Source organism: Prionailurus bengalensis, chromosome B1 (genome assembly GCF_016509475.1).
Source record: "Prionailurus bengalensis isolate Pbe53 chromosome B1, Fcat_Pben_1.1_paternal_pri, whole genome shotgun sequence".
NCBI lineage: Eukaryota > Metazoa > Chordata > Mammalia > Carnivora > Felidae > Prionailurus > Prionailurus bengalensis.
Window position 1 is genome coordinate 42,779,740 of NC_057344.1, and position 26,423 is coordinate 42,806,162.

A 26,423-nucleotide genomic window follows, 5' to 3' on the forward strand; every position below is an offset into this window, starting at 1 on the left:
TACTGTGTTAGCAAAATGCAAAATATAAAAATCTAATAACAATGTAGGACACTAAATCATAGCAGGTCATTATTCTCAGAGTGGACTGTTTACCCATGGAAGTGTATTAAATTTGAAAATTCAGAAAGCCGGGGCGCCTGGGTGGCTCAGTCAGTTGAGCATCTGACTTCAGCTCAGGTCACGATCTCGCGGTCTGTGAGTTTGAGTCCCGTGTCGGGCTCTGGGCTGATGGCTCAGAGCCTGGAGCCTGCTTCCGATTCTGTGTCTCCCTCTCTCTCTGCCCCTCCCCCGTTCATGCTCTGTCTCGCTCTCTCTCAAAAATAAATAAATGTTAAAAAAAATTAAAAAAAAAAAGAAAATTCAGAAAGCCTTGGGATAAACATGGGGCCTCAAGGGTTTTAAAGATTTTCTCAGAGTTAAATAATTGAAACTATCACTTTAATATTAAATAAAATATAAATTAGTTAACAGAATGCAATAGTTGCATATAAAACTGGTTAAAATAAAAACATTAAAATAGTAATATGGTTACCTTCTAGTATTTGTATAATAACCTAAGGTATAGATATATAACTATTTGTACTATAGCTTTCAAAAGCCTTCATATAGATGTTTGCTTTACTAATTTGATTAATTTACATGGAAAAATAAGAACATAATTCAGAAGGTCTTAAGCAATATGGAATACATTTATAAATCTATTGGTGTCTCCTACTGCATTAAGGTCAGGTCTGGGGACTCAGGAACAACATTAATGAGACTGAAATGTGTGAGGATGCTTTCTGTATCCTCTCTCTCAATATGAGTCTACCTCATATTGTCTCTTCTCTCCCTGTCCTCCAATCCATCCTTTTTTATACACTTTACAGAATCAATTAATGCAAATCATGGCAGTAAACTATCCTGACTTGTACATCTTAGAATTATATCCATCCAGTGGTGGCAAGAGTGATGATTAATTTTTCAGAAGGGTAGGCACTGCTGGGTTTTGGGCTGTGTATCATATGACATTAAAGTGGACTTTAGAACTTAACTTTTAGAAACTGTGGGAAATCAAATACAAAATGATTGAAAACATTAGATTCAATATGTAATACTCAAGTTTTAAAAAACAGCTTTACTGAGGAATCCAATTCTTAAAACATCATTAAGTTATTAATAAAGTATGTTTATTTACAAGAAAAAATTTTGTCATTTAGTTATAGAGACCATCCTAATTATGTAGGAGCAACATATCATGGAATGGCATGCAATCCAAAGTTTGCTGCAGGAATTGCTCTGGTATGCATTTTTATCTCCATCTCTTTAGTAATTATATCACCTTTTGAAGTTAATATCTATTTCAGGGAACAAACATACATATAGTGTTTCTACCATGCTGTTTTGACACATTTTTATGAAATACCTTTTATTTGGATTTTGAAAGTCAAATATTACAATTTTAAAATTTTTGTGTGTGGTAAAATACCCAGAATGTGAAATTTACCATCTTAGCTATTTTAAGCATATAGTTCAGTAGTGCTTATGATGTTCCATCATTGTGAGACAGATCTCAAGAACTCCTCATCTTGCATAACTATAGCTTTGTGCCTTTTCACCAACATGGCCCCATTTTCCAAGCCCTCTAGCCCCTGGCATCTACCATTCTATTTACCTGCTTCTGTGAGTATGACATTTTTGGATTCCCTATATAATGGTGAACATACAATTTTTGTCTTCACGTGTCTGGCTTACTTCTCTTATTATAGTACAGTCTAGGTTCATACATGTCATTGCATATAGCAGGATTTCATTCTTCTTATGGCTGAATAACATTCCATTATGTGTGTCTGTATAGGTGACATTTTATTTTTTCCATTAACATATCAATGAACACCTAAGTTGTTTTTAATACCTTGGCTATCATAAATAATGCTGTGGTAAATGTAGGAGTGCAGATATCTCTTTGAAATGCTGATTCCAGTTATTTTGGATATATGTGTATATATATCTATATATATCTATATATAGATATATCTATATATAGATATATATAGATATATATACACACACACAGAAGTAGGTTTGCTGGGTCATCTTTAATATTTTGAGGAATGATCATACTAATTTTGAGAATGGTTGCACCATTTGATAATCCCACTAGCAGTTCACATTATACCCATCACAACCTCACCAACACCTGTTACTTTCTGCAGTTGCTTTATTTTACAGTAGCCATCCTATTGGGTATGTGGTGATATCTTACTGTGGTTTTGATCTACGTTTCTATGATTATTAGTAATATTGAGGATCTTTTCATATACCTTGTGACCTTGTGAAATCCTCCCTGCAGAAATGTCTATTCAAGTCCTTAGCCCATTTTTTAATGGCTTTGAGGTTTTTTTTTGTTTGTTTTTGGATTGTATGAGTTCTTTATATTTTGGATGTTAGTCTCTTATCAGCTATACGATTTGCAAAATTTTCCCCCATTTTGTAGGTTGCCTTTACACTTTGTTGATCATGTCCTTTGAAGCACAAAAGTTTTATGTTTGGTGTAGTCCCCTTTGTCCACTTTTACTTTTGTTGCCTGTGCTTTTGGTATCATATCTAAGAAATAATTGTCAAACCTTATGTCATGAAGTTTTTTCCTGTTTTCTTTTAAAAGTTTTATAATTTTGAGTCTTACATTTAGATTTTTAAGCCATTTTGAATTAATTTTTGTATATGGTGAAATATGTGGGTCCAACTTTATTCTTTTGTTATGTGGATATCCAATGTTCCCATCACCATTATTTTCCATTATTGAAAGAGCTGTATTTTCTCCCTTGAGTATACTTGTTGAACAGACTGTCCTTTCCCATTGTGTCATATTGGCACCTTTTTATAGATCATTTAATCATATGCAAGGGTTTATTTCTAGGCTTTTTAATCTATTCCAGTGATATATATGTCTACATATGGATCATGTCATTTGCAAACAGATAATTTTGCTTCTTTCTTTCCAAACTATAAGCCTTTTATTTATTTTATTGCTTAATTGCTCCGGCTAGGTCTTTCTATACTATGTTAAATAGAAGTGGCGAGTGAGTATTCCATCTAGTTCTTGATCTTAGAGGTAAAATTGTCAGGATTTCACCAGCATATGTGACATTAGCTGTGGGCTTTTCTACATGTCCTTGATTATGTCGAGGTAGTTTTCGTATATTCCTAGTTTGTTGAGTGTTTTTAATTATAAAAAGATGTTGAATCTTGTGAAATCCATTTTCAGCATAGAGATTATCATGCGGTATTTTTTCTTCATTCTTCAAAAATGGGGTTTTACATTGATAGCTATTCAAATGTTAAATGTTCCTCACATTCCAGATATAAATATCACTCACTCATGGTGTAGAATCTTTTTAATATGCTATTCCATTCAGTTTGCTAGTATTTGGTTGAGGATTTTTATATCAATATTCATTAGGGATATTGCTCTATAGTTTTCTTGTTGAGTTTTTGTATCAGGGTAATCATAGAATGATTTCACAGAATGAGTTTAGGAGTGTTCCTTCTCCTTTAATTCTTTGAAAGAATTTGAGGAGGATTGGTATTAATTCTTTGTTTAATGTTTAATGTAGAATTTACCAGTAAAACCATCAAGTCCTGGGCTTTTCTTTTTGGGAAGTGTTTTTACTATTTTTACCATTATTTCAATCTCCTTAGTAGTTATTATTTTATTTCTTCATGAGTGAGTCTTGAAAGATTGTATGTTTCTAGGAGTTTATCCTTTTTTCTTGCTTATCCAATTTATTGGATTACTATTTTTAATAGTATTCTCTTACATTTTTTTTAATTCTGTGATGTCACTTACAATGTCTTTTATTTCTTTTTGTTAAGTTTATTTATTTATTTTGAGAGAGAGAGTGTGCACGCACATGTGCTGGCATGTGTGCATGAGTTGGGGAGGGGCAGGGAGAGAGGGAGAGAGAAGATTCCCAAGCGGCTCTGCTCTGTCAGCCCAGAGCCCAAGGTGGGGCTCAATCCCACAAACTGTGAGATCATGACCTGAGTGAAAATGAGGAGTTGGACACTCAACCCACTGAGCCACCCAGGTGCCCCCTCTTTTATTTCTTATTTTAAGCATTTGAGTACTATCTCTTAATCTAGCTAAGAATATGCCAATTTTGTTGATCTTTTAAAAGAACCAACTATTTGTTTTATTGAATTTTTTCTATTGTTTTTCTGTTCTTTCTCTGCTTTAATCTGTATTATTCATTTCCTTCTTTTTGCTGGGGTTCATTTTTTCTAATTTCTTGAGTGGTGAAATTACGCTGTTGATATGACATGTTTTTCTTTTTCTTTTTTTTCTTTTTTTAAAGTTTATTTTTATTTTTGAGACAGAAAGAGACAAAGCATAAACGGGGGAGGGGCAGAGAGAGAAGGAGACACAGAATCGGAAGCAGGCTCCAGGCTCTGAGCCATCAGCCCAGAGCCTGAAGCGGGGCTCAAACTCAAGGACTGCGAGATCTTGACCTGAGCTGAAGTCGGAGCCTTAACCAACTGAGCCACCCAGGCGCCCTTGTTTTGCTTTTTAAATGTATGTGTATACAGCTATAAGCATGCCTCTTAGCATATCTTTTACTGGATCCTGTAAGTTTGGATATGTTGTGTTTTCATTTTCTTTTTATCTCAATGTATTTTCTCATTTCTTTTGTGACTTCTAACTTGGACTTAGTGGTGTCTGAGTCTGTTGTTGAAGTTTCACAGATCTGTGGACTTTCAAGTTTTCTTTCACTTGTTATTCTCTTGCTTCAATCCATAGGGATCAGAAAAGATACTTTGTATAATTTCAATATTTTTAAAGTTACTTGTTTTGTAGTATGACAAGTAGTCTATCCCCCAGAATATTCTACGTTCACTTGAGAAAGATGTGTATTCCACTCTTGTTAGGTGGGATGTTCTGTATATCTTCATTAGGTCCAGCTGGTCTATACTGTTGTCACGTCCTTTATTTAATTATCTTTTGTCTAAGTTTTCTATCCATTATTAAAAGTGAGGTACTATAGTCTTTTGATATTATGTTTCTGTTTATCCCTTCAATTCTTTCAAAACTTGCTTCATATATTTAGGAGCTCTGATGTTTGGTGCATAAGTATAATTATTATATATTCTTGGTTAATTGACCCTTTTATTATTCCCTTTTGATAGTTTTTGATTTAAAGTCTATTTTGTTTGATATGAGTGTGGCCACCCCTGTTCTCATTTGGTTATAATTTGCAAGGAATATCTTTCTTCCTTTTTAACCTTTTAGGTTATGTAAGTCTTATATCTGAAGTAATATAGTTGGAATCTGTTTTTGAATCTTTCAACCTATCTGTATATTTTTATTAGGGAGTTTAATTTATTCGAATTTAAATTAATTTCTTATATGAAAAGCTTACTATTGCCATTTTGCTAATTTTATTCTTTATACCCTGTAACATTTTTGTCCCTTCCTCTCTCTTAATGCTTTCGTTTGTGTTCCACTGATTTTTTTTTTTTTATTGTGACATGCTCTGGTTCCCTTCTGTTTTTATTTTGTGTATATTGTGTACATATTTTATTTTTAATCACCATTTTAATTACTTAAAATATATTAACATTAATAGTATTTTAAACTGATAACATCTTAACTTCAATTGCATACAAAAACATTACTCCTTTACAGCTCTATTTCTCATTTTATGTTATTACATAGATTATAGGCTTTGTTTGTTTTGTTTTGTTTTTGTTTTTTTGTATTTGTCCTTCCGATTCTATACAATAATTAAAAGTGAACTTACCCACCAAAATTACAATAATATATGTTACTATATTTGTCCGTGTATTTATCTTTATTAGAGAACTTTATAATTTTCTTTTGGCTTTATATTGCTAACCAGCATCCTTTAGTTTCAACATGACAGCCTCCCTTTAGCATTTCTTATAGATCAAGTCTAGTGGTAATTAACTTTTGTTCATTACCTCAGCTTTTATTTTTCTGGAAAGCCTTAATGTCTTCATTATATTTTAAACCATGGTTTTCCTGGATACAATAATTTTGGTTGACAGTTTCTTTCTTTCAGCAGTTTGAATGTATTCATCCTAATCCCTTATGGCCTGTAAAATTTCTGCTGAGAAGTCTACTGGTAATCTTATGGGAGTTCCCTTATATGTGACAAGTTATTTTTGTCTTGCTTCTTTCAAGATTCTCTCCTCACCTTTACCTTATGGCAGTTTGATTATAATGGGAAATTTGTGGGTCTCTTTGGATTTATCCTAGTTGGAGTTTGTTGAGCAGTTCACTCAGATTTCTGAAGTTTATGGTCATTATTTCTCCAAATAAATTCTCTGTCCCTTTCTTTCTTTTTTCTCCTTCTGAGATCCCCATAATGCATACATTGATCTGCTTATTCATGTCAATAGGTTCTATCTTCTTCATTCTTTTTTTCTTTTTACTTCTCTGACTGGATGATTTCAAATGATCAGTCTTCAGATCTGATTCTTTCTTCTGCCTGATCAAATCTAATTTTGAATACCTCCAGTGGATTTTTAAGCTCATTTATTGCATTTTTCTGCTCTAGAATTTCTTTTTAGAATAGTTTAAATTTCCTTGTTGACACCTACACTCAGAATTTATTCAGGTATGTAAGGCTAGTTAATCATTTAATTTAACCAATTCCATCCTTAGACTAAACTAGAAAACTTCTTTGATCATGTCAATAGATGCAGAAAAAGAATTTGACAAATCCCAACACCATTTGTGACAAAATTTTAGAAAACCAAGTCTAGAAGGGAACTTCCTTAACTTGAGACATCTAGAAAAGACCTACAGCTAACACCTTAACTGTGAGAAACTAAATGCTTTCCCAGTGAGATCAGGAACAAGGCAAGAATGTAACTTCCCAGTCCTTTTCAGCTTTGTACTGGAAGTCAAAAACACTGGTTACACTAAACACATAAGGATGTGGAGCAACAGAAACTCTCATTCATGATCATAGGAATGCAAACTGGTACAGCCACTGTGGAAGACAGTTTGGCAATTTCTTACTCTTACCATATGATCCAGCAACTGTCCTCTTTGGCAGTTACCCAAATGAGTATAAAACTTATTATATCCACACAAGATCATGTACATGAATATTTATGGCAACTTTATTCACAACTGGCAAAAATTAGGAACCAAGATATCCTTTAATAAGTGAATGGATAAAATAAACTGGAATAAATACATATAAAGGAATATTATTCACTTATTTAAAAAGGGAGCCACAAGGCATTTGAAGACATAAAGGAATCTTAAATGGATACTGGTTAATGAAAGAAGCCATTTGGAGAAAAGGCTAAGTGCTGTTATATCCTGTATTATATTTATATTATATTATATTATATTATATTATATTATATTATATTATTATTATTATTATTCTGTGACATTCTATAAAAGGAAAAACTATAGAGATCATGTAAAAATCATTCATTGCCAAGGATTTCCATGCTGCTGACATCACTACTTCTCAAGTTTTAGTTTTTAAGACAAAAAAAAAATGCTGCTTGCACATTCTGCCTTTAGAAGAAAGTTAATTTGATTTCTTCCCTAAAACTGTTTCTGAAGTCAAAACTAATGGCCAAGCCAACCCTTAAGAATCTGTGTACTTTTTTCTAATTGTTCACATGAAAAGTAATATAGTTACAGAAGCAATGCTTATTATTTTCCATTAAAAAATTCAGATTTAAATCAGTAGCATGTCATTAAAACATGAAATTGCATTAATCTTATTTGTTATTTGTCAATGCCATTTGGACTAAAAATACTATTACTCAAAGATAATTACAAAATTTGCCTATTTTTTCCATATTCTTAAGAAAATAATGAACTTTGTTATACTAGTTTAACTTATATACATTATATTTACTTGAAAAGATAAAATAGATAAACAAGTTAGGCAACAATTGTGATTTTTTTTTTCTATTTAGTATCCAAAGATGATAACTTTAGAGGCATTTTCAGTTGTTATGACACAGTTGCTTGGAGTTAATCTGGGATTAACATATAATAATGACATCCTCACTTGTTACTGTCCAGGAACTACATGCATAATGAACCCTGAGGCAATGTAAGGTTTTATTTTTTTCAAATCTATATCTTCCCTTGGGAAATGTTTGTAATATTCTTTAATGTACAATCTCTTTCAATATGACCTGATTATGAACATTTCTTATTAAGTAAATATGTGCTAATTTAATGCTTAAAGGAAGTGGACATTTGATATTATAGAGATTGTGCTTAATCGTTCTAATATAGAGAGAAAGTGGATGTTGATGATGACTTTCTGGGGCTTACTAGAATCTTAGAGTAAAATTTATTCATTCACCAAAAAAAAATTTTAATGAACATCTACTGTGTCCCGGTTATTGTGTTAGTTTGATTTACAAATAGTTAATAAGATAGATAAGTCCTAAATACATTAGTCCATCAGAGATAGAAAATTAAAAAGTAGACATAAAAACAAACAAAATCTAAACAGTTTATGATAGGTTCCAAGAAGAAAATGAATAGGGAAAGTATGGGGAGAAGAAACATTCTGATAAAGTAGTCTAGGAATAATTATGGAAATAATTTTGTTGGGATCTGAATGAGAATGAATCTGGTTATTAAAGAGCTCATTGAAAAAGTTTCAGTGAAAGCAAGTGAACTAATACTTGGGTAGCGACAAGATTGTAAAGCTTGACAGACTGAAGTTAAGGAGGTTGGGGGGAGGATAAAAGTGAAAAAAATATAGCTGGTACTATAAGGGAGAATGTTTTAGACGTAAGGAAAAAGAAGTAACATGCAATGAGGATAAATAATGAGTCATGGAAAGAAGTCCGGGATGTGATACAGAAAAGAGCCTGATCATGCAATCATGATGTGGAAATTAGGATCTTATGATAAATGTAATGAAATATATTTTTAATTGGTTCATGCAGTATGGAAAAAAAATTATCTTATAAAATGAATATGAAATATATCAGAGGGAGCAAGAATATAGTGATATTTGGAAATGATGATTCTCATAATAATCTATAGCAGTTTCTTAAAATTGAGAGAAAAGGAGATGCCAAGAATTTTTTGCAGGGGTTCTGGTTCAAGATGGCAACATAAGAATAATCTGAACTCATGTCCTCCTACAGACACAACAAATCTATAACTACATATGGATCATTTTCCTTTAAAAATATAAAAACTAAGAACTCCTAAATATTGGGCAAATGAGAAAAAAAAACCCATATCAGAGTGGGTAGGGGAGGCTAAGGCACAATCTTATATCTTTCTATAATTCCCACCCCTCACATGCCAACCCCATATCAGGAGAAAACTGAAACCAGTAGTTTTCCCCTGAGGAATAAAGGGTTTGAACCATCCTTGGATACCACAACTTTTAAGATAGCAGGTGCTAATTTGGCTGTCTTCATCTGTTGTACTCTGGAGTGCCAATCTCTTCCATAGAGAAGTTTGTAGAGGTGCTTGACATATCACCTGGCTCTGGTGTCCAGGAAGGTTTGCATTCCTGGGTCTCATGGAACTATAACAAATTAAGAGATGGTTCTTGGCCAGCTACTACTTTTGTGGCAATACACAGACAGCAGACTGAAACATAACACCAAACTTTCTTTGAAATGGCCTATTTGCTTGTCCTGGAGCTTCTGCCTGAGGGGCAGGCTTCTGGTTTGGGACACCTTTAGAGTCCTACTAAGGTGCACTCTGGAAATGGAGTCTAGTATGTGCCATTTTGTGCTCTTTCTCTGACTCACAAAAGATCTCTGGGATCTCAGGAAAGGAACTTTTTAAAAAATTTGTTTTAATGTTTATTTATTTTTGTGAGAGAGAGACAGAGACAGAGCGTGAGTGGGGGGTGGGCAGAGAGTGAGGAAGACAGAATCTGAAGCAGGCTCCAGGCTCTGAGCTGTCAGCACAGATGTGGGGCTCAAACCCACTGATGTGGAGCTTGAATCCATGAACTGTGAGATCATGACCTGAGCTGAAGTTGGACACTTAACCGACTGAGCCACCCAGGCACCTCAAAATGAACTTTCATAATCATTTGGTACCCCAAGTTTTGAGAATGTTGCACAGTATACATCTCTGCATGTCCTTGCTCTGTTGGCCAGCAAGGTACATGTTTGTAGCCCCATAGCACTGTGTGTATTTTTATACTTCAAAAGCTGTTGCTTGAGGGTCTGGCTTCCAATCACCCTGAACCTAGGTGCTTATTGAGCTCCTCCCCTTTGGGACAGTTAAAGGTCTTTGTACATCTTTAACCACTTGGAGCCAAAAACTAAAATTGGCTGCTTGGACAATCACAAGAGTTTGAGAGACAACCAAGAGTTAGGAGAAGCCTGAATAGCAAGGCTCATCTCCTACATGAGGCCACCCCTTTGAGACTGGAAGAGAAGGCTGTTTTATCTAATGCATAGCAGTGGACAGAGAATAAAACAAAATCAAGAAACAGAGGAATTTGTTCCAAACAAAAGAAGGCAAAACATCAGAAAAAGACTTACTAATACAGCGATAAGTAATCTACCTAATAAATTTTGTTTGAAGTAATGGTCATAAAGATGCTCACCAAGCTTGGGAGAAGAATGAATGAACAAGGTGAGAACATCAACAGAGATATAAAATAGAAGAAAGTACCAAATAGAAGTCACAGAACTTAAGATTATAAAACAGAACTGAAGAATACAATAACAGAACTGAAAATTCAATAGAGGGATTTAACAAGCAGACTAGATGAAGCACAAGAAAAGATCAATGAACTCACGAACAGAGTAGTAGAACTCATAGCCAGATCAACAAAAAGAAATAATTTTTGAAATGTGAAGTTAAATAAGGGGCTTACTAAACAAATCCAGCAGACCAATATTCACATTATAGGGGTCCCAGAAGGAGAGGAAAGAGTCAAAGGGACAGAAAACCAGTTAACGTTTGTCACCATTAGGAGTAACAAGTCTTTTTTTTTCTTATAATAAGAACTTTTAATATATAATTTCTTAGCAACTTTCAAATATTCAATACAGTGCCCCTTCGCCACTCCTGGTGTGCACCCTTGGTCAGTACGAGAGCTGCCACCCAAGCAGCCCCCCATCCTGCCAGACCTAGTGGGTGTCATAAGCCACCACCAGAACCCCTCCCAAGGGCCCCACACTGGGAAGCCAACCACTTTACCAGCATGCCTCTAAGAGTCATGGCCAGGACTCCCAGATGGGTTAAGGGCCAGCCCTAAACACCAATGTGTCTGTAGCTAAACCTCACTCATATACATGTGCACTGAGGGACAGCCCCACTCACCAGCAAGTCTGGTGACCACCTATCATTGACTAGCCAGAACAGGAACATGCACACAGCCCATAGAGAGTCCTGGAGCACTTGGTTTGGCAGTCCAGGTGGGTCTGCACTACTGAGCCCCACAGTACCTGCATAAAGGACTATCTGCATAAAGCCACTCCTTCAAGACCAGGAGACATAACTGCTTAGTACATAGAAATAAACAGAAGGAGGCAAAATGAGGCACTAGAGGTTGCAAATGAAAGAACAAGACAATACCTGAGAGAAGTGAAATGGATAGTCAGTCCACTAGGCAAAGTTCAAAGGAATGGTCATAAAGATGGTCACCAAACTGGAAGAGGAATGGAGGATCACAGTGAGAACTTCAACAAATACATAGAAAATATAAAAAAGAATCAATCAAGCTGAAGAATACAATAACTGAAATAAAAAACACACTAGAGGAAATCAACAGCAGATTAGATGTTGCACAAGAATGGATAAGCAATCTGGAAGATTGGATATTGGAAAGCACCCGATCAGAGAAGCAGAAAGAAAAAAATAATTTTAAAAATTGAAGTTATTTTAAGGAACCTCTAGGGTAACATCAGCCATACTAGCACTTATAGGTACCCTCAGAAGTAGAAGAGGGGCACCTGGGTGGGTGAGTCAGTTAAGTGTCTGACTTCAGCTCAGGTCATGATCTCATGGCTTGTGAGTTCGAGCCCCGCATTAGTCTCTGTTCTGACAGCTCAGAGCCTGGAGCCCACTTGGGATTCTGTGTCTCCCTCTCTCTCTCTGCCCCTCCCCCACTCATGCTCTGCCTCTCTCTCTCCCTCCTTCAAAATAAAATAAACATTAAATAAAAAGAAGTAGAAGAGAAGAAAAGGATCAGAAAATACATCTGAAGAAATAATGTCTGAAAATTTAACCTAATCTGGTGAAGGAGACAGATATCCAAGTCCAGGAAACAAGAGTCTCAAATAATATGGACCCAAAGAGAGCAATACCCATTATAATCATAGTGACAACATATAAAGATAAACAGAGAATCTTAAAAACAGCAAGAGAAAAACAGTTATGTATAAGGAAACCTTCCTATGATTATCAGGGGTTTTTTTTGGAAAAAACTTTGTAGTTCAAAAGGGAGTGGCATGATATATTCACAGTAATGAAAGGAATATTTATAATAAAAAATACGGTACCTATCAAGATTGTCACTTGAGTTAAAGGAGAGATGAGGAGTTCCTCAGACAAGCAAAACTAAAGGAGTTCATCAACACCAAACAGATATCACAAGAAATGTTAAAGGATTCTTTCAGTGGAAAAAGAAGAGGCCTTAACTAGAAATGAAACTGTGAATGAAAGCAGTGTCACTCAAGGTAAACATATAGTAAAGGCAGCAAGTCAACCACCCATGTATTTGGTATGAGTGTTAAAAGACAAATATAGACAGTCATCTAGACCTATAATTATTAGTCAAGTTATATACAAAATAAAATGTAAAATATATCAAAAACAAAATGCAGGGGGAGCAAAAATGTAGTATTTTTGGAACACACTTGAACTTCAGCCCTCAGCCATCAACTTAAAATAGACTGCAGTATACATAGGATGTTACATATGAATCTCAAAAGATTCACAAAAAATACCACAAAAAATACCAATAATAGATACACAAAAAATAAAGAGAAAGGAACACAAACACAACACTAAGTCACCAAATACCAACAGAAGACAGAAGAAGGAAACAGAACTACAAAAACAATAAGAAACAATCAATATAATGGCAATAAGTACATATCTATCAATAAAATAACTAAATGGACTAAATTCTCCAGTCAAAATGTATACAGTGATTAAATGGACAAATAAAAACAAGATTTACATATATACTACCTACAGTAGGCTCAGTGCAGATCCAAAGACACATGGAGTGAAAGGGAAGGGATGGACAAAGATATCCCATGCAGATGGAAATTAAAAGAAAGTTGGGGTAGCCATACTTCTCTCGGACAAAATAGACTTTAAAATAAACACTGTAATAGACAAAAAAGTCATCACATGATGATAAAGGGATCAATCGAACAAGATGATGTAATACTTGTAAATATCTATGCACTTAACATAGAAGCACTTAAATACATAAACATTAGCATACATAATGGGAGAAATTGACAGTAATACAATAATAGTAGGAGCCTTTAACACCCCACTTATATCAGTGGACAGATCATCCAGACAGCAAAACATTGGCCATAAATGATTCATTAAGCAGATGAATCTTTCCATCCAAAATTGGCAGAGTGCACATTCTTTTCAAGTACATATAGAACATTCTCCAGGATAGGTGATGTTAGGCTACAAAATAAGTCTCAATAAATTTAAGATGATTTAAATTATATCAAGCATCTTTTTCAACCACAACAGTATGAAACTAGAAATCAATTACAAATCAAGTCTAAAGTTAGTAGAAGGAAGTAAATAATAAAGATGAGTGAAAAAATGAAATATGCTTAAAAAACAATAGAACAGACAGGGGCTCCTGGGTCGCTCAGTTTATTAACCATCCAACTGTTGATTTCTGCTCAGATCATGATCCCATGGTTCATGGGATCAAACCTTGCACTGGGCTCTGTGCTGATGAGGAACCTGCTTGGGATTCTCTCTCTGCCCCATACCTGGCTCATGCTCTATCTCTCTGAAAAACAAAAACTTAAAAAAAAACATTAGAAAAGAAAAAGGAAACTAAGAACAATTTATTTGAAATAATAAACAAAATTAACAAGCATTTAACCAGACTTTTCAATAAAAGAAGGCAGAGGGCACCTGGATGGCTCAGTTGGTTGAGTGTGCCAATTCAGCTCAGGTCATGATCCCATGGTTCCTAAATTGGAGCCCCACATTGGGCTCACTGGTGTCAACCTGTCAGCACAGAGTCTGCTTCCATCCTCTCTGCCTCTCCCCCCACTTATGCTCTCTAAAAATATTAAAAAGAGAGAGAGAGAGAGAGGACCCAAATAAACCACAAATGAAAGAGAAGTTACAACTGATACTAAAACTGATATTAAAATTGACATTTTCTCTTTTTTAAAAGTTTTTTTTCAATATATGAAATTTATTGTCAAATTGGTTTCCAATACAACACCCAGTGCTCATCCCAAAAGGTGCCCTCCTCAATACCCATCACCCACCCTCCCATCCCTCCCACCCCCCATCAACCCTCAGTTTCTTCTCAGTTTTTAAGAGTCTCTTATGCTTTGGCTGTCTCCCACTCTAATCTCTTATTTTCCCCTTCCCTTCCCCCATGGGTTTCTGTTAAGTTTCTCAGGATCCACATAAGAGTGAAAAGGTATGGTATCTGTCTTTCTCTGTATGGCTTATTTCACTTAGCATCACACTCTCCAGTTCCATCCACGTTGCTACAAAGGGCCATATTTCGTTCTTTCTCATTGCCACGTAGTACTCCATTGTGTATATAAATCACAATTTCTTTATCCATTCATCAGTTGATGGACATTTAGGGTCTTTCCATAATTGGGCTATTGTTGAGAGTGCTGCTATAAACATTGGGGTACGAGTGCCCCTATGCATCAGTACTCCTGTATCCCTTGGGTAAATTCCTAGCAGTGCTATTGCTGGGTCATAGGGTAGGTCTATTTTTAATTTTCTGAGGAACCTCCACACTGCTTTCCAGAGTGGCTGCACCAATTTGCATTCCCACCAACAGTGCAAGAGGGTTCCCGTTTCTCCACATCCTCTCCAGCATCTATAGTCTCCTGATTTGTTCATTTTGGTCACTCTGACTGGTGTGAGGTGATATCTGAGTGTGGTTTTGATTTGTATTTCCCTGATGAGGAGCGACGTTGAGCATCTTTTCATGTGCCTGTTGGCCATCTGGATGTCTTCTTTAGAGAAGTGTGTATTCACGTTTTCTGCCCATGTCTTCACTGAGTTATTTGTTTTTCGGGTGTGGAGTTTGGTGAGCTCTTTATAGATTTTGGATACTAGCCCTTTGCCCGATATGTCATTTGCAACTATCTTTTCCCATTCCGTTGGTTGCCTTTTAGTTTTGTTGGTTGTTTCCTTTGCTGTGCAGAAGCTTTTTATCTTCATAAGGTCCCAGTAATTCATTTTTGCTTTTAATTCCCTTGCCTTTGGGGATGTGTCGAGTAAGAGATTGCTACGGCTGAGGTCAGAGAGGTCTTTTCCTGCTTTCTCCTCTAAGGTTTTGATGGTTTCCTGTCTCACCTTTAGGTCCTTTATCCATTTTGAGTTTATTTTTGTGAATGGTGTGAGAAAGTGGTCTAGTTTCAACCTTCTGCATGTTGCTGTCCAGTTCTCCCAGCACCATTTGTTAAAGAGGCTGTCTTTTTTCCATTGGATGTTCTTTCCTGCTTTGTCAAAGATGAGTTGGCCATACGTTTGTGGGTCTAGTTCTGGGGTTTCTATTCTATTCCATTGGTCTATGTGTCTGTTTTTGGGCCAATACCATGCTGTCTTGATGATGACAGCTTTGTAGTAGAGGCTAAAGTCTGGGATTGGGATGCCTCCTGCTTTGGTCTTCTTCTTCAAAATTCCTTTGGCTATTCGGGGCCTTTTGTGGTTCCATATGAATTTTAGGATTGCTTGTTCTAGTTTCGAGAAGAATGCTGGTGCAATTTTGATTGGGATTGCATTGAATGTGTAGATAGCTTTGGGTAGTATTGACATTTTGACAATATTTATTCTTCCAATCCATCAGCAGGGAATGTCTTTCCATTTCTTTATATCTTCTTCAATTTCCTTCATAAGCTTTCTATAGTTTTCAGCATACAGATCCTTTACATCTTTGGTTAGATTTATTCCTAGGTATTTTATGCTTCTTGGTGCAATTGTGAATGGGATCAGTTTCTTTATTTGTCTTTCTGTTGCTTCGTTGTTAGTGTATAAGAATGCAACTGATTTCTGTACATTGATTTTGTATCCTGCAACTTTGCTGAATTCAAGTATCAGTTCTAGCAGACTTTTGGTGGAGTCCATCTGATTTTCCATGTATAATATCATGTCATCTGCAAAAAGTGAAAGCTTGACTTCATCTTTGCCAATTTGGATGCCTTTGATTTCCTTTTGTTGTCTGATTGCTGATGCTAGAACTTCCAACACTATGTTAAACAGCAGCGGTGAGAGTGGGCATCCCTGTCGTGTTCCTGATCTCAGGGAAAAAGCTCTCAGTTTTAGGATGATGTTAGCTGTGGGCTTTTCATAAATGGCTTTTATGATGTTTAAGTATGTTCCTTCTATCCCGACTTTCTCAAGGGTTTTTATTAAGAAAGCGTGCTGGATTTTGTCAAAGGCCTTTTATGCATGGATTGACAGGATCACATGGTTCTTATCTTTTCTTTTATTAATGTGATGTATCACGTTGATTGATTTGCGAATGTTGAACCAGCCCTGCATCCCAGGAATGAATCCCACTTGATCATGGTGAATAATTCTTTTTATATGCTGTTGAATTCGATTTGCTAGTATCTTATTGAGAATTTTTGCATCCATATTCATCAGGGATATTGGCCTGTAGTTCTCTTTTTTTACTGGGTCTCTGTCTGATTGTCTGATTTAGGAATCAAAGTAATACTGGCTTCATAGAATGAGTCTGGAAGTTTTCCTTCCCTTTCTATTTCTTGGAATAGCTTGAGAAGGATAGGTATTATCTCTGCTTTAAACGTCTGGTAGAACTCCCCTGGGAAGCCATCTGGTCCAGGACTCTTATTTGTTGGGAGATTTTTGATAACCGATTCAATTTCTTCGCTGGTTATGAGTCTATTCAAGCTTTCTATTTCCTCCTGATTGAGTTTTGGAAGAGTGTGGGTGTTTAGGAATTTGTCCATTTCTTCCAGGTTGTCCAATTTGTTGGCATATAAGTTTTCATAGTATTCCCTGATAATTGCTTGTATCTCTGAGGGATTGCTTGTAAGAATTCTATTTTCCTTCATGATTTTATCTATTTGGGTCATCTCCCTTTTGTTTTTGAGAAGCCTGGCTAGAGGTTTATCAATTTTGTTTATTTTTTCAAAAAACCAACTCTTGGTTTCCTTGATCTGCTCTACAGTTTTTTTAGTTTCTATATTGTTTATTTCTGCTCTGATCTTTATTATTTCTCTTCTTCTGCTGGGTTTAGGCTGCCTTTGCTGTTCTGCTTCTATTTCCTTTAGGTGTGCTGTTAGATTTTGTATTTGGGATTTTTCTTGTTTCTTGAGATAGGCCTGGATTGCGATGTATTTTCCTCTCAGGACTGCCTTCGCTGCATCCCAAAGGGTTTGGATTGTTGTATTTTCGTTTTTGTTTGTTTCTATATATTTTTTAATTTCTTCTCTAATTGCCTGGTTGACCCACTCATTCGTTAGTAGGGTGTTCTTTAACCTCCATGCTTTTGGAGGTTTTCCAGACTTTTTCCTGTGGTTGATTTCAAGCTTCATAGCATTGTGGTCTGAAAGTATGCATGGTATAATATCAATTCTTGTATACTTATGAAGGGCTGTTTTGTGACCCAGTATATGGTATATCTTGGAGAATGTTCCATGTGCACTCGAGAAGAAAGTATATTCTGTTGCTTTGGGATGCAGAGTTCTAAATATATCTGTCAAGTCCATCTGATCCAATGTCTCATTCAGGGCCCTTGTTTCTTTATTGACCATGTGTCTAGATGATCTATCCATTTCTGTAAGTGGAGTGTTAAAGCCCCCTGCAATTACCACATTCTTATCAATAAGGTTGCTTATGTTTATGAGTAATCATTTTATATATTTGGGGGCTCCGGTATTCGGCGCATAGACATTTATAATTGTTAGCTCTTCCTGGTGGATAGACTTTGTAATTATTATATAAGGCCCTTCTTCATCTCTTGTTACAGCCTTTAATTTAAAGTCTAGCTTTGTCTGATATAAGTATGGCTACTCCAGCTTTCTTTTGGCTTCCAGTAGCATGATAAATAGTTCTCCATCCCCTCACTCTCAATCTAAAGGTGTCCTCAGATCTAAAATGAGTCTCTTATAGACAGCAAATAGATGGGTCTTGTTTTTTTTATCCATTCTGATACCCTATGTCTTTTGGTTGGTACATTTAATCCATTTACATTCAGTGTTATTATAGAAAGATACGGGTTTAGAGTCATTGTGATGTCTGTATGATTTATGCTTGTAGTGATGTCTCTGGTACTTTGTCTCATAGGATCCCCCTTAGGATCTCTTGTAGGGCTGGTTTAGTGGTGACAAATTCCTTCAGTTTTTGTTTGGGAAGACCTTTATCTCTCCTTCTATTCTAAATGACAGACTTGCTGGATAAAGGATTCTTGGCTGCATATTTTTTCTGTCCAGCACATTGAAGATCTCGTGCCAATCCTTTCTGGCCTGCCAAGTTTCAAAAGAGAGATCAGTCACGAGTCTTATAGGTCTTCCTTTATATGATAGGGCACGTTTATCCCTTGCTGCTTCAGAATTTTCTCTTTATCCTTGTATTTTGCCAGTTTCACTATGATATGTCGTGCAGAAGATCGATTCAAGTTACGTCTGAAGGGAGTTCTCTTTGCCTCTTGGATTTCAATGCCTTTTTCCTTCCCCAGTTCGGGGAAGTTCTCAGCTATTATTTCTTCAAGTACCCCTTCAGCACCTTTCCCTCTCTCTTCCTCCTCTGGGATACCAATTATGCGTATATTATTTCTTTTTATGTATCACTTAGTTCTCTAATTTTCCCCTCATACTCCTGGATTTTTTTTATCTCTCTTTTTCTCAGCTTCCTCTTTTTCCATAACTTTATCTTCTAGTTCACCTATTCTCTCCTCTGCCTCTTCAATCCGAGCCGTCGTCGTTTCCATTTTGTTTTGCTATTTTGTTTAAAGCGTTTTTCAGCTCCTCCTGACTGTTCCTTAGTCCTTGTTCTCTGTAGCAAGAGATTCTCTGCTGTCCTCTATACTGTTTTCAAGCCCAGTGATTAATTTTATGACCATTATTCTAAATTCACTTTCTGTTATATTATTTAAATCCATTTGGATCAGTTCATTAGCTGTTGTTATTTCCTGGAGATTCTTCTGAGGGGAATTCTTCCGCTTGGTCATTTTGGATAGTCCCTGGCGTGGTGAGGACCTGCAGGGCACTTCCCCTGTGCTGTGGTGTATAACTGGAGTTGGTGGGCGGGGCTGCAGTCAGACCTGATGTCTGCCCCCAGCCCACCGCTGGGGCCACAGTCAGACTGGTGTGTGCCTTCTCTTTCCCTCTCCTAGGGGCGGGATTCACTGTGGGGTGGCGTGGCCCGTCTGGGCTATTTGCACACTGCCAGGCTTGTGGTGCTGGGGATCTGGCGTATTAGTTGGGGTGGGAGGGGCAGGCTTAGTTCGCTTCTCCTTAGGTGATCCACTTCAGAAAAGGCCCTGTGGCAGCGGAAGGGAGTCAGACCCTCTGCTCGAGGGGTGGCTCCGCAGAAGCACAGTGTTGGGTGTTTGCGCGGGGCAAGCAAGTTCCCTGGCAGGAACTGGTTCCCTTTGGGATTTTGGCTGAGGGATGGGCAAGGGAGATGGCGCTGGCGAGCACCTTTTTTCCCCGCCAAACAGCTCTGTCGTCCTGGGGCTCAGCAACTCTCCCTCCCTTTGTCCTCCAGCCTTCCCGCTTTCTGAGCAGAGCTGTTAACTTAAGACCTCCCAGATGCTAAGTCGCGCTTGCTGTCAGAACACACTCCGTCCAGCCCCTCCGCTTTTGCAAGCCAGACTGGGGGCTCTGCTTGGCCGCAGGCTGCCCCTCCACCCAGGCTCCTTCCTGCCAGTCCGTGGAGCGCTCACTGCCTCGCCGTCCTTCCTACCCTCTTCCCTGGGCCTCTCATCTGCGCTTGGCTCCGGAGACTCCGTTCTGCTAGTCTTCTGGCGGTTTTCTGGGTTAGTTAGGCAGGTGTAGGTGGAATCTAAGTGATCAGCAGGAGGCACGGTGAGCCCAGCGTCCTCCTACGCTGCCATCTTCCTGACCCCCCCCCTTTTTTAAATTTTTTTAAAAATATTTACTTATTTTTGAGAGAGACAGTGTGAGCAGGGGAGGAGCAGAGAGGGGAAGACACAGAATTCAAAGCAGGCTCCAGGCTGAGCTCTCCAGCACAGAGCCTGACCTGGGGCCTGAACACACGAGCTATGAGATCATGACCTGAGTCCAAGGCAGATGCTTAACTGACTGAGCCACCTGGTCAGTTGAGGGACATTTTAGCAAATAATCAGCCTAAAATCATAAACCCTTTCAAGGTCATGAAATTCAACAACAAATGTGGATAACAAATGTAGATACGGAGAAGTAAATGCAATGGTTGATTCTGAACTGGATCCTTTTGCTATAAAGTGCCAATATTGTGAAGAAGGAGAAATTTGAATGGAATCTGAGGATTATGTAATAGTAATGTACCACTATTTCCTGATTTTGAAGGGTCTGGTTAAGGAGAATTCATTTCTATGCAAGAATTATACATTAAAATACTTAGAGTTATTAACATTGTTTTTGGCAATTATTCTTAACTGTTTTCAGGAAACAAAATTTATTCTTTGAACTGTATTGTATTATTTATCTAAGATTTAGATTATTACAAAATTAAAGAAAAGTCCATTAAGTAGTACACTTAGAAATGTACAAATATAAAATAAAAAAGAATCTAGGGCTTGTAGATTTTATATACTTAATGTTGATGTATTTTAATTGATTGATTTTGATACCAAAGAATAAATAACCTTGATTTTTCATTAGCATAATCAACCACTTTTTATTCCTTCAGTTTATATAAATTTCCTAGTACATTTCATTTTTATAAGTAATTATGACTTATGTTGACAATAAAAGTAAAAATAAGATATTCTTAAAGAGAGCTTTTTGTGTGTGAAGCACTGTAAAGTGTTTTAATATATTTGAACTCATGTCATTTTAACTTCCTTTATGTGGTAGATGTCTATTATATGGAATTATAATAAAAATGGACTCACTGCTTTTATTTACGGTTTGTATTAAAAATAAAAGCACATGAAACCAATATGACACTGTATGTTAAGTAACTGGTATTTAAATAAAAACTTAAGGAAAATGGTATTTTCCCCTCCTTGGCTCTCCAGTAAGTGAAATGTAGAATTCATAGTACTGTGTTGAAGAGGGTTTCTTTAAAACTGACTTTATTCCATTTGTCTGAAGAATATAATTTATTTTTAGACGTTCCCATGGTGTGAAGTTTTTTAGCAGTTGCAGCATGAATGAATTTAACCATATGGTTTCACAGCCTGAATTTGAATGTCTTCAGAATCAAATAGTTTCAGAAGTGTCTTACCAAGATAAAAATACACTCTGTGGCAATGGTATTTTGGAACCGCCTGAGGAATGTGATTGTGGTCGTTCACAGGTTAGTGACAAACATGAATTGCTTATCTAAAGATTTTTCTTTGGGGGAGCCTGGGTGGCTCAGTCGGTTATGCGCCTAACTCTGGCTCTGGGTCATGGTTTTGTGGTTCGTGGGTTCGGGCCATGTTGGGCTATGTGCTGGCAGCTCTTCGAGCCTGGAGCCTGCTTCGGATTCTGTGTCTTGCTGTCTCACTCTTCGCCTCCCCTGATCGTGCTGTCTGTCTGTATGTCTCTCTCTCAAAAATAAATAAACATTAATTTTTTTAAAATAAAGATTTTTCTTTGTGTTTCTTGTGTAGACTTATTAGATGTGATACAAAAAAGAAAGATTTTTTTTTTCTCAAAAGCTCCACCATTTATCAGATATCTAAGGGAGATATGGGGCATGTGATAACTGACTCATCTTGAATTTAAAGCATTTGAAGAGTTTAAGTAGCAGGTAAGTGTAGCATGGATTAAAGAGGTAGATTTTCAGGGTGCTTGGATGGCTAAGTTGGTTAAACTGCCATTTGGCTCAGGTCATGAAATTCGCACAGTTGGTGGTTTCGACCCCAGCATTGGACTCTGTGCTGACAGCTAGAGCCTAGAGCCTCCTTTGGATTCTGTGTCTCTGTCTCTCTCTGCGCCTCCCCTGCTCACGCTCTGTCTCTCTCAAAAATAAATAAACATTAAAAATTTAAAAAAAAAACGGAGGAGGTAGAGTTTCTTCATTGTGTAAACATTAATGGTAATATCTACCTTTCTGTATCACAAACAATGTTAACATCAGTTCTATAATTATCACCTCAATCATCTCTCCTGAATTCCTCCAAAGTGACTGCATTGGTTCACTAAGTTATTAAATGTGTGTTGTTGTTTACCTCCTCATCTCCTAATTGCTGTTCCTGCATTTGTGAGATCTTCATTTACTTTAACTTTTGACTTCACAGAATTTAATTAATAATGTCTTGATGTGTTGTTCTATTTAGCTTTTTGCTATTTTTTTTTAGTTGTGCTTGGTAAGATAAGTAATCATTGAATTTTGTTGTGACTGCTTTCATATACTTATAAATGGAGATAATTTTGAATATTTCACATTTGGTTGAGAAGATGTAAACTAACTGGAACAAAATTCTATATACTTGATTGCATTATAATTTTTAAGTGAATGACTCACATCTGCATTTTTATTGGTTTTGTTTGCCTGAATTCTCAGTACTTAAGAAATAATGTTGGTACCTTCAACTGTAGAGTTGGATTTGCCTAATTCTCACTATAATTTACTTAATTCATGCTTTATATATTTTGTAGCTTTTTATATGGTGCAAACATATTTACAATTTTTATATCTTCCTAGAAATTTAACATTTTGCCTTTAAATAAATACTGAATCTGTTTATCTCTCATGTTTCTTTTGGTTTTAAAGTCTATCTGGTCTGGCATACGTCTGTATCTGTACACATAATAACTTTCTTTAATTGGTATTTCCCTGATAATTTTCTATTTACATTTAGTTTTTCTATACTATTAAGTTCAATATCTATGTTTGGTTTTAATTTATTATTCACTCTGTCTTTGATTTATAAGATTATCCCCTTAAACATGATTATTACTTTTTGAGTATTCTTTTAATTAACTAAAGTCCATAATTTGTTCATATTTCCTTTGTTTTTACCTAATGGCATCTTTCTGTCCCAGAATCTCCTCCAGGATACCTCACTACATGTAGCTATTATTACTTCTTACATATTATTTATAACTTTACTTGTCTCAAAATGTTTGTGTTTTCTGTGTTCACTTTGCCACATTTGTTTTTCAGTTGAATTTTTTAAATTTATTTTGGTCTATGTGTTTTGTTTTTCTTTCTTCCACTATTTTTTCTAGTGATTCAGTGGATATGTATTTTCAATTTCCCTTCAGTGATTATATTTGCATTTTTAACCATATATATGTAATGTTTAACCATATCTAGACCACATTACCCCAAAATAACAGGATTTACAACTGTTAGAAAAATCTCACTGACCCAGTCAAAAGAGGGACACTGGAAACTCAGAGCACAAGTGAGGCGAGGCTTTAATCAATGTTCTTGCAAGAGCGGTTGTCTGATGGACAGGCACACTCAGAACAGTTACAGCAGACAATTTATCTGCTAGCATGCATGTCCCTCCCCTGGCTCCTCATTGGCTGAGTACTACAGAGATTACAGCCTTACCTGGATGGCGAAATGGAGAATGGAAGAACCAGGAAGTGAGGTGTCTGAAGTTTTGGGACTCCATTATGGTGTGTGTGTGTGTGTGTGTGTGTGTGTGTGTGTGTGTGTTGGGGGAGGGGAGGGGGTTCATATATATTTCTAATAGGTTAAACCTACTGTTAACTAGTCAGCACAGCTTTTATTTGGTATTTCTGAAAATGAATCATCTCACTTCTCACAACAACCCAATAACTTACATGACATTTTTACAAAATATTTAATTTGTCATCTTTATTATTCCAGAGATTGTATTCAGAAAACAGTTGCTTTATTTCCCCTACCAGTCCTTTTATTTATTAAGGGTTTTTTTGCATGTGAAAGTTTGTTTCTGAAATAATGTCCTTTTGAATTATATCCTATTCCTTAAAATATACTTTAGGACTGTTCTCTTGATAGGACAATTCACTGCACACTTTTGTTTATCAAAAAAAATTATGTCATACTCACCATTTCATTGTGATATACAATACACATGAAATATGAATGAAGGGTGTAACAAACAGATACTTAACACACACCTGAATAATTTGCATTCAGTTCAAAACAAATCTTACCTCTGCCAAAGGAGTTCTTTGTATGTCTCTTCCCAATCAGATGCCCCTTCCTTCCAATCATCATTTACAATTTCACTGCTTTACTACTCTTCAACACAGTTTTACTTCTATTTTTGCATCCTTACATAATATACTTTGGTTGACTGTTTTCTACCTTTACATAGCAACCATATGGCTTATATCATTTTGTCACTTGGCCTTTTACTCAATATTACACTTGCAAAGGTCATCTGTTTTTGAATGTAGCTTAGTCCAATTGTTTTCATTGCTTTTAGTATTTTATTGATATTATAGTTTGTTCTATGTCAATGAAAATGTAAGTTTATTTCAATTTTTTACTATTAAGATTCATGCAGTTGTGTCTTTCCTGGCACATGTCTTCTGCTGCACATGTGCCTGCATTGTTCTAGGCTATGCATCAGTAGGTGAATGTGCTATGCCCTGAGCTATTTGTATGTATATTTCTTTGAATTGAGGGTCTCTGACTTTGGGTTTTATTCCTGAGTGGTCTGTGCATATCTTTCATACAGTTTTTGGTTATTTCATCAGCATTCACTTCTGTAAACTATCAGCAATTTATCATCAATGTGGTAGAAGGCTCAGAGGTACACTGTTTCTCCAGTAAACTACATTTTCTGGGCATGAGATGAGTCTTGTTGGCAAGACGCCCGTGATCAAGTGGTTCAGGTGAAGCAGTAGGTGGGCTGGTGCTATCTGTTTCTTATGGGTGAACAACCTCCTGTTTGTGGAGTTTACCAGTGTCAGGGGCCAGTCTGTTTATAGTGGAACTTTTGGGGATTTTCCCACCCAATCAGATTGTATTGTTGTTACATTGGATTATTTCATAAAGAACTTTTAATGGGAATATCAGAATCATACATTTTCTTTACATAACTATGGGATAAATTCTTTGGTTCCAATGTGCCAGTGAATATCAAAGGAAATTCAGGGCCAGTGGATGAAGTCAGCTGTGTACTGGTCTGAGATGCCTGCAATTGCATGGGGTCCTAATCAGACATAGTGCTCAAGGGCTCTTCTTTCCTACCCCCCATTATCCTGGATTGCCTTCAGTGATCTTGTTGCTGAACTCCACCTACCCCAACGAAACTTAGCTGCTTTTTTTTGGTGACTTATATACTAGCATATCAAGAATATTATTTGGGGGGCGCCTGGGCGGCTCAGTCGGTTAAGGGTCCTACTTCAGCTCAGGTCATTATCTCACAGTTCGTGGGCTCGAGCCCCACGTCAGGCTCTGTGCTGACAGCTCAGAGCCTGGAGCCTGCCTCGGTTTCTGTGTTTCCCTCTCTCTTTCTACCCCTCTCCCTCTTGTGCTCTATCTCTTAAAAATAAATAAATGTTAAAAAATTTAAAAAAGAATATTATTTGTATTATAAAGTCTATCTGTAGTCATATATGTTTAAATATTAAACATCATGCAGCACACACACAAAATAATTTTTCAGTGCAGGCCACATAAAAATGTTATGATTGTGGCAGAATGTCTACATACTTGATAGTATTTCACATTTTACAAGAATTAATATAATCCAGAGAAGGCTCATCACTGTGGGAACCCAGAGCAGTAAAGCTGTGATCTCTAAGCATTGTGTGATGAAATTAAAATGAATTTGGTCCCACAATAGTATAAAAAGTATTAGTTATACCCATTACTATATGCCAAAGGTCATTCATGGAAAAATATTTTAATTATGGTTAATTTGTTGTTCACTCTGGGAACAATGGTGTTTACTTCTTGTTTATCTTAGTAGTATAATGCAAGCTTCTAATTATCCATGACTTCCCCCAGTCCCAGACAGTACTTCTTTATTTTTCCCTTGTATGCAACATTTTACAACTTTGAAATACTTTAGGAGTATAGGTTGTTCTTAGTTGATCCAATCATTACAGAAACTATGAATGTGTGTCATATCTGAGAACCAAGAAAAAATTTATCAAGTGATAAAAAC

At 36.4% G+C, this 26,423-nt stretch overlaps 1 protein-coding gene across 3 annotated transcripts in view; it reads left to right on the forward strand.

The window, feature by feature from the left end:
- The window catches only part of LOC122473252 (A disintegrin and metallopeptidase domain 3-like), a 117,393-nt gene that overhangs the window by 45,255 nt on the left and 45,715 nt on the right, over nucleotides 1-26,423 (forward strand). For all 3 annotated transcript variants that reach the window (XM_043563543.1, XM_043563533.1, XM_043563553.1), the window contains exons 10-12: nucleotides 1,200-1,281; nucleotides 7,954-8,093; nucleotides 21,484-21,670. In XM_043563543.1, coding sequence (XP_043419478.1) covers nucleotides 1,200-1,281; nucleotides 7,954-8,093; nucleotides 21,484-21,670 — 409 coding nt within the window. The remainder of the gene's footprint in view (nucleotides 1-1,199; nucleotides 1,282-7,953; nucleotides 8,094-21,483; nucleotides 21,671-26,423) is intronic.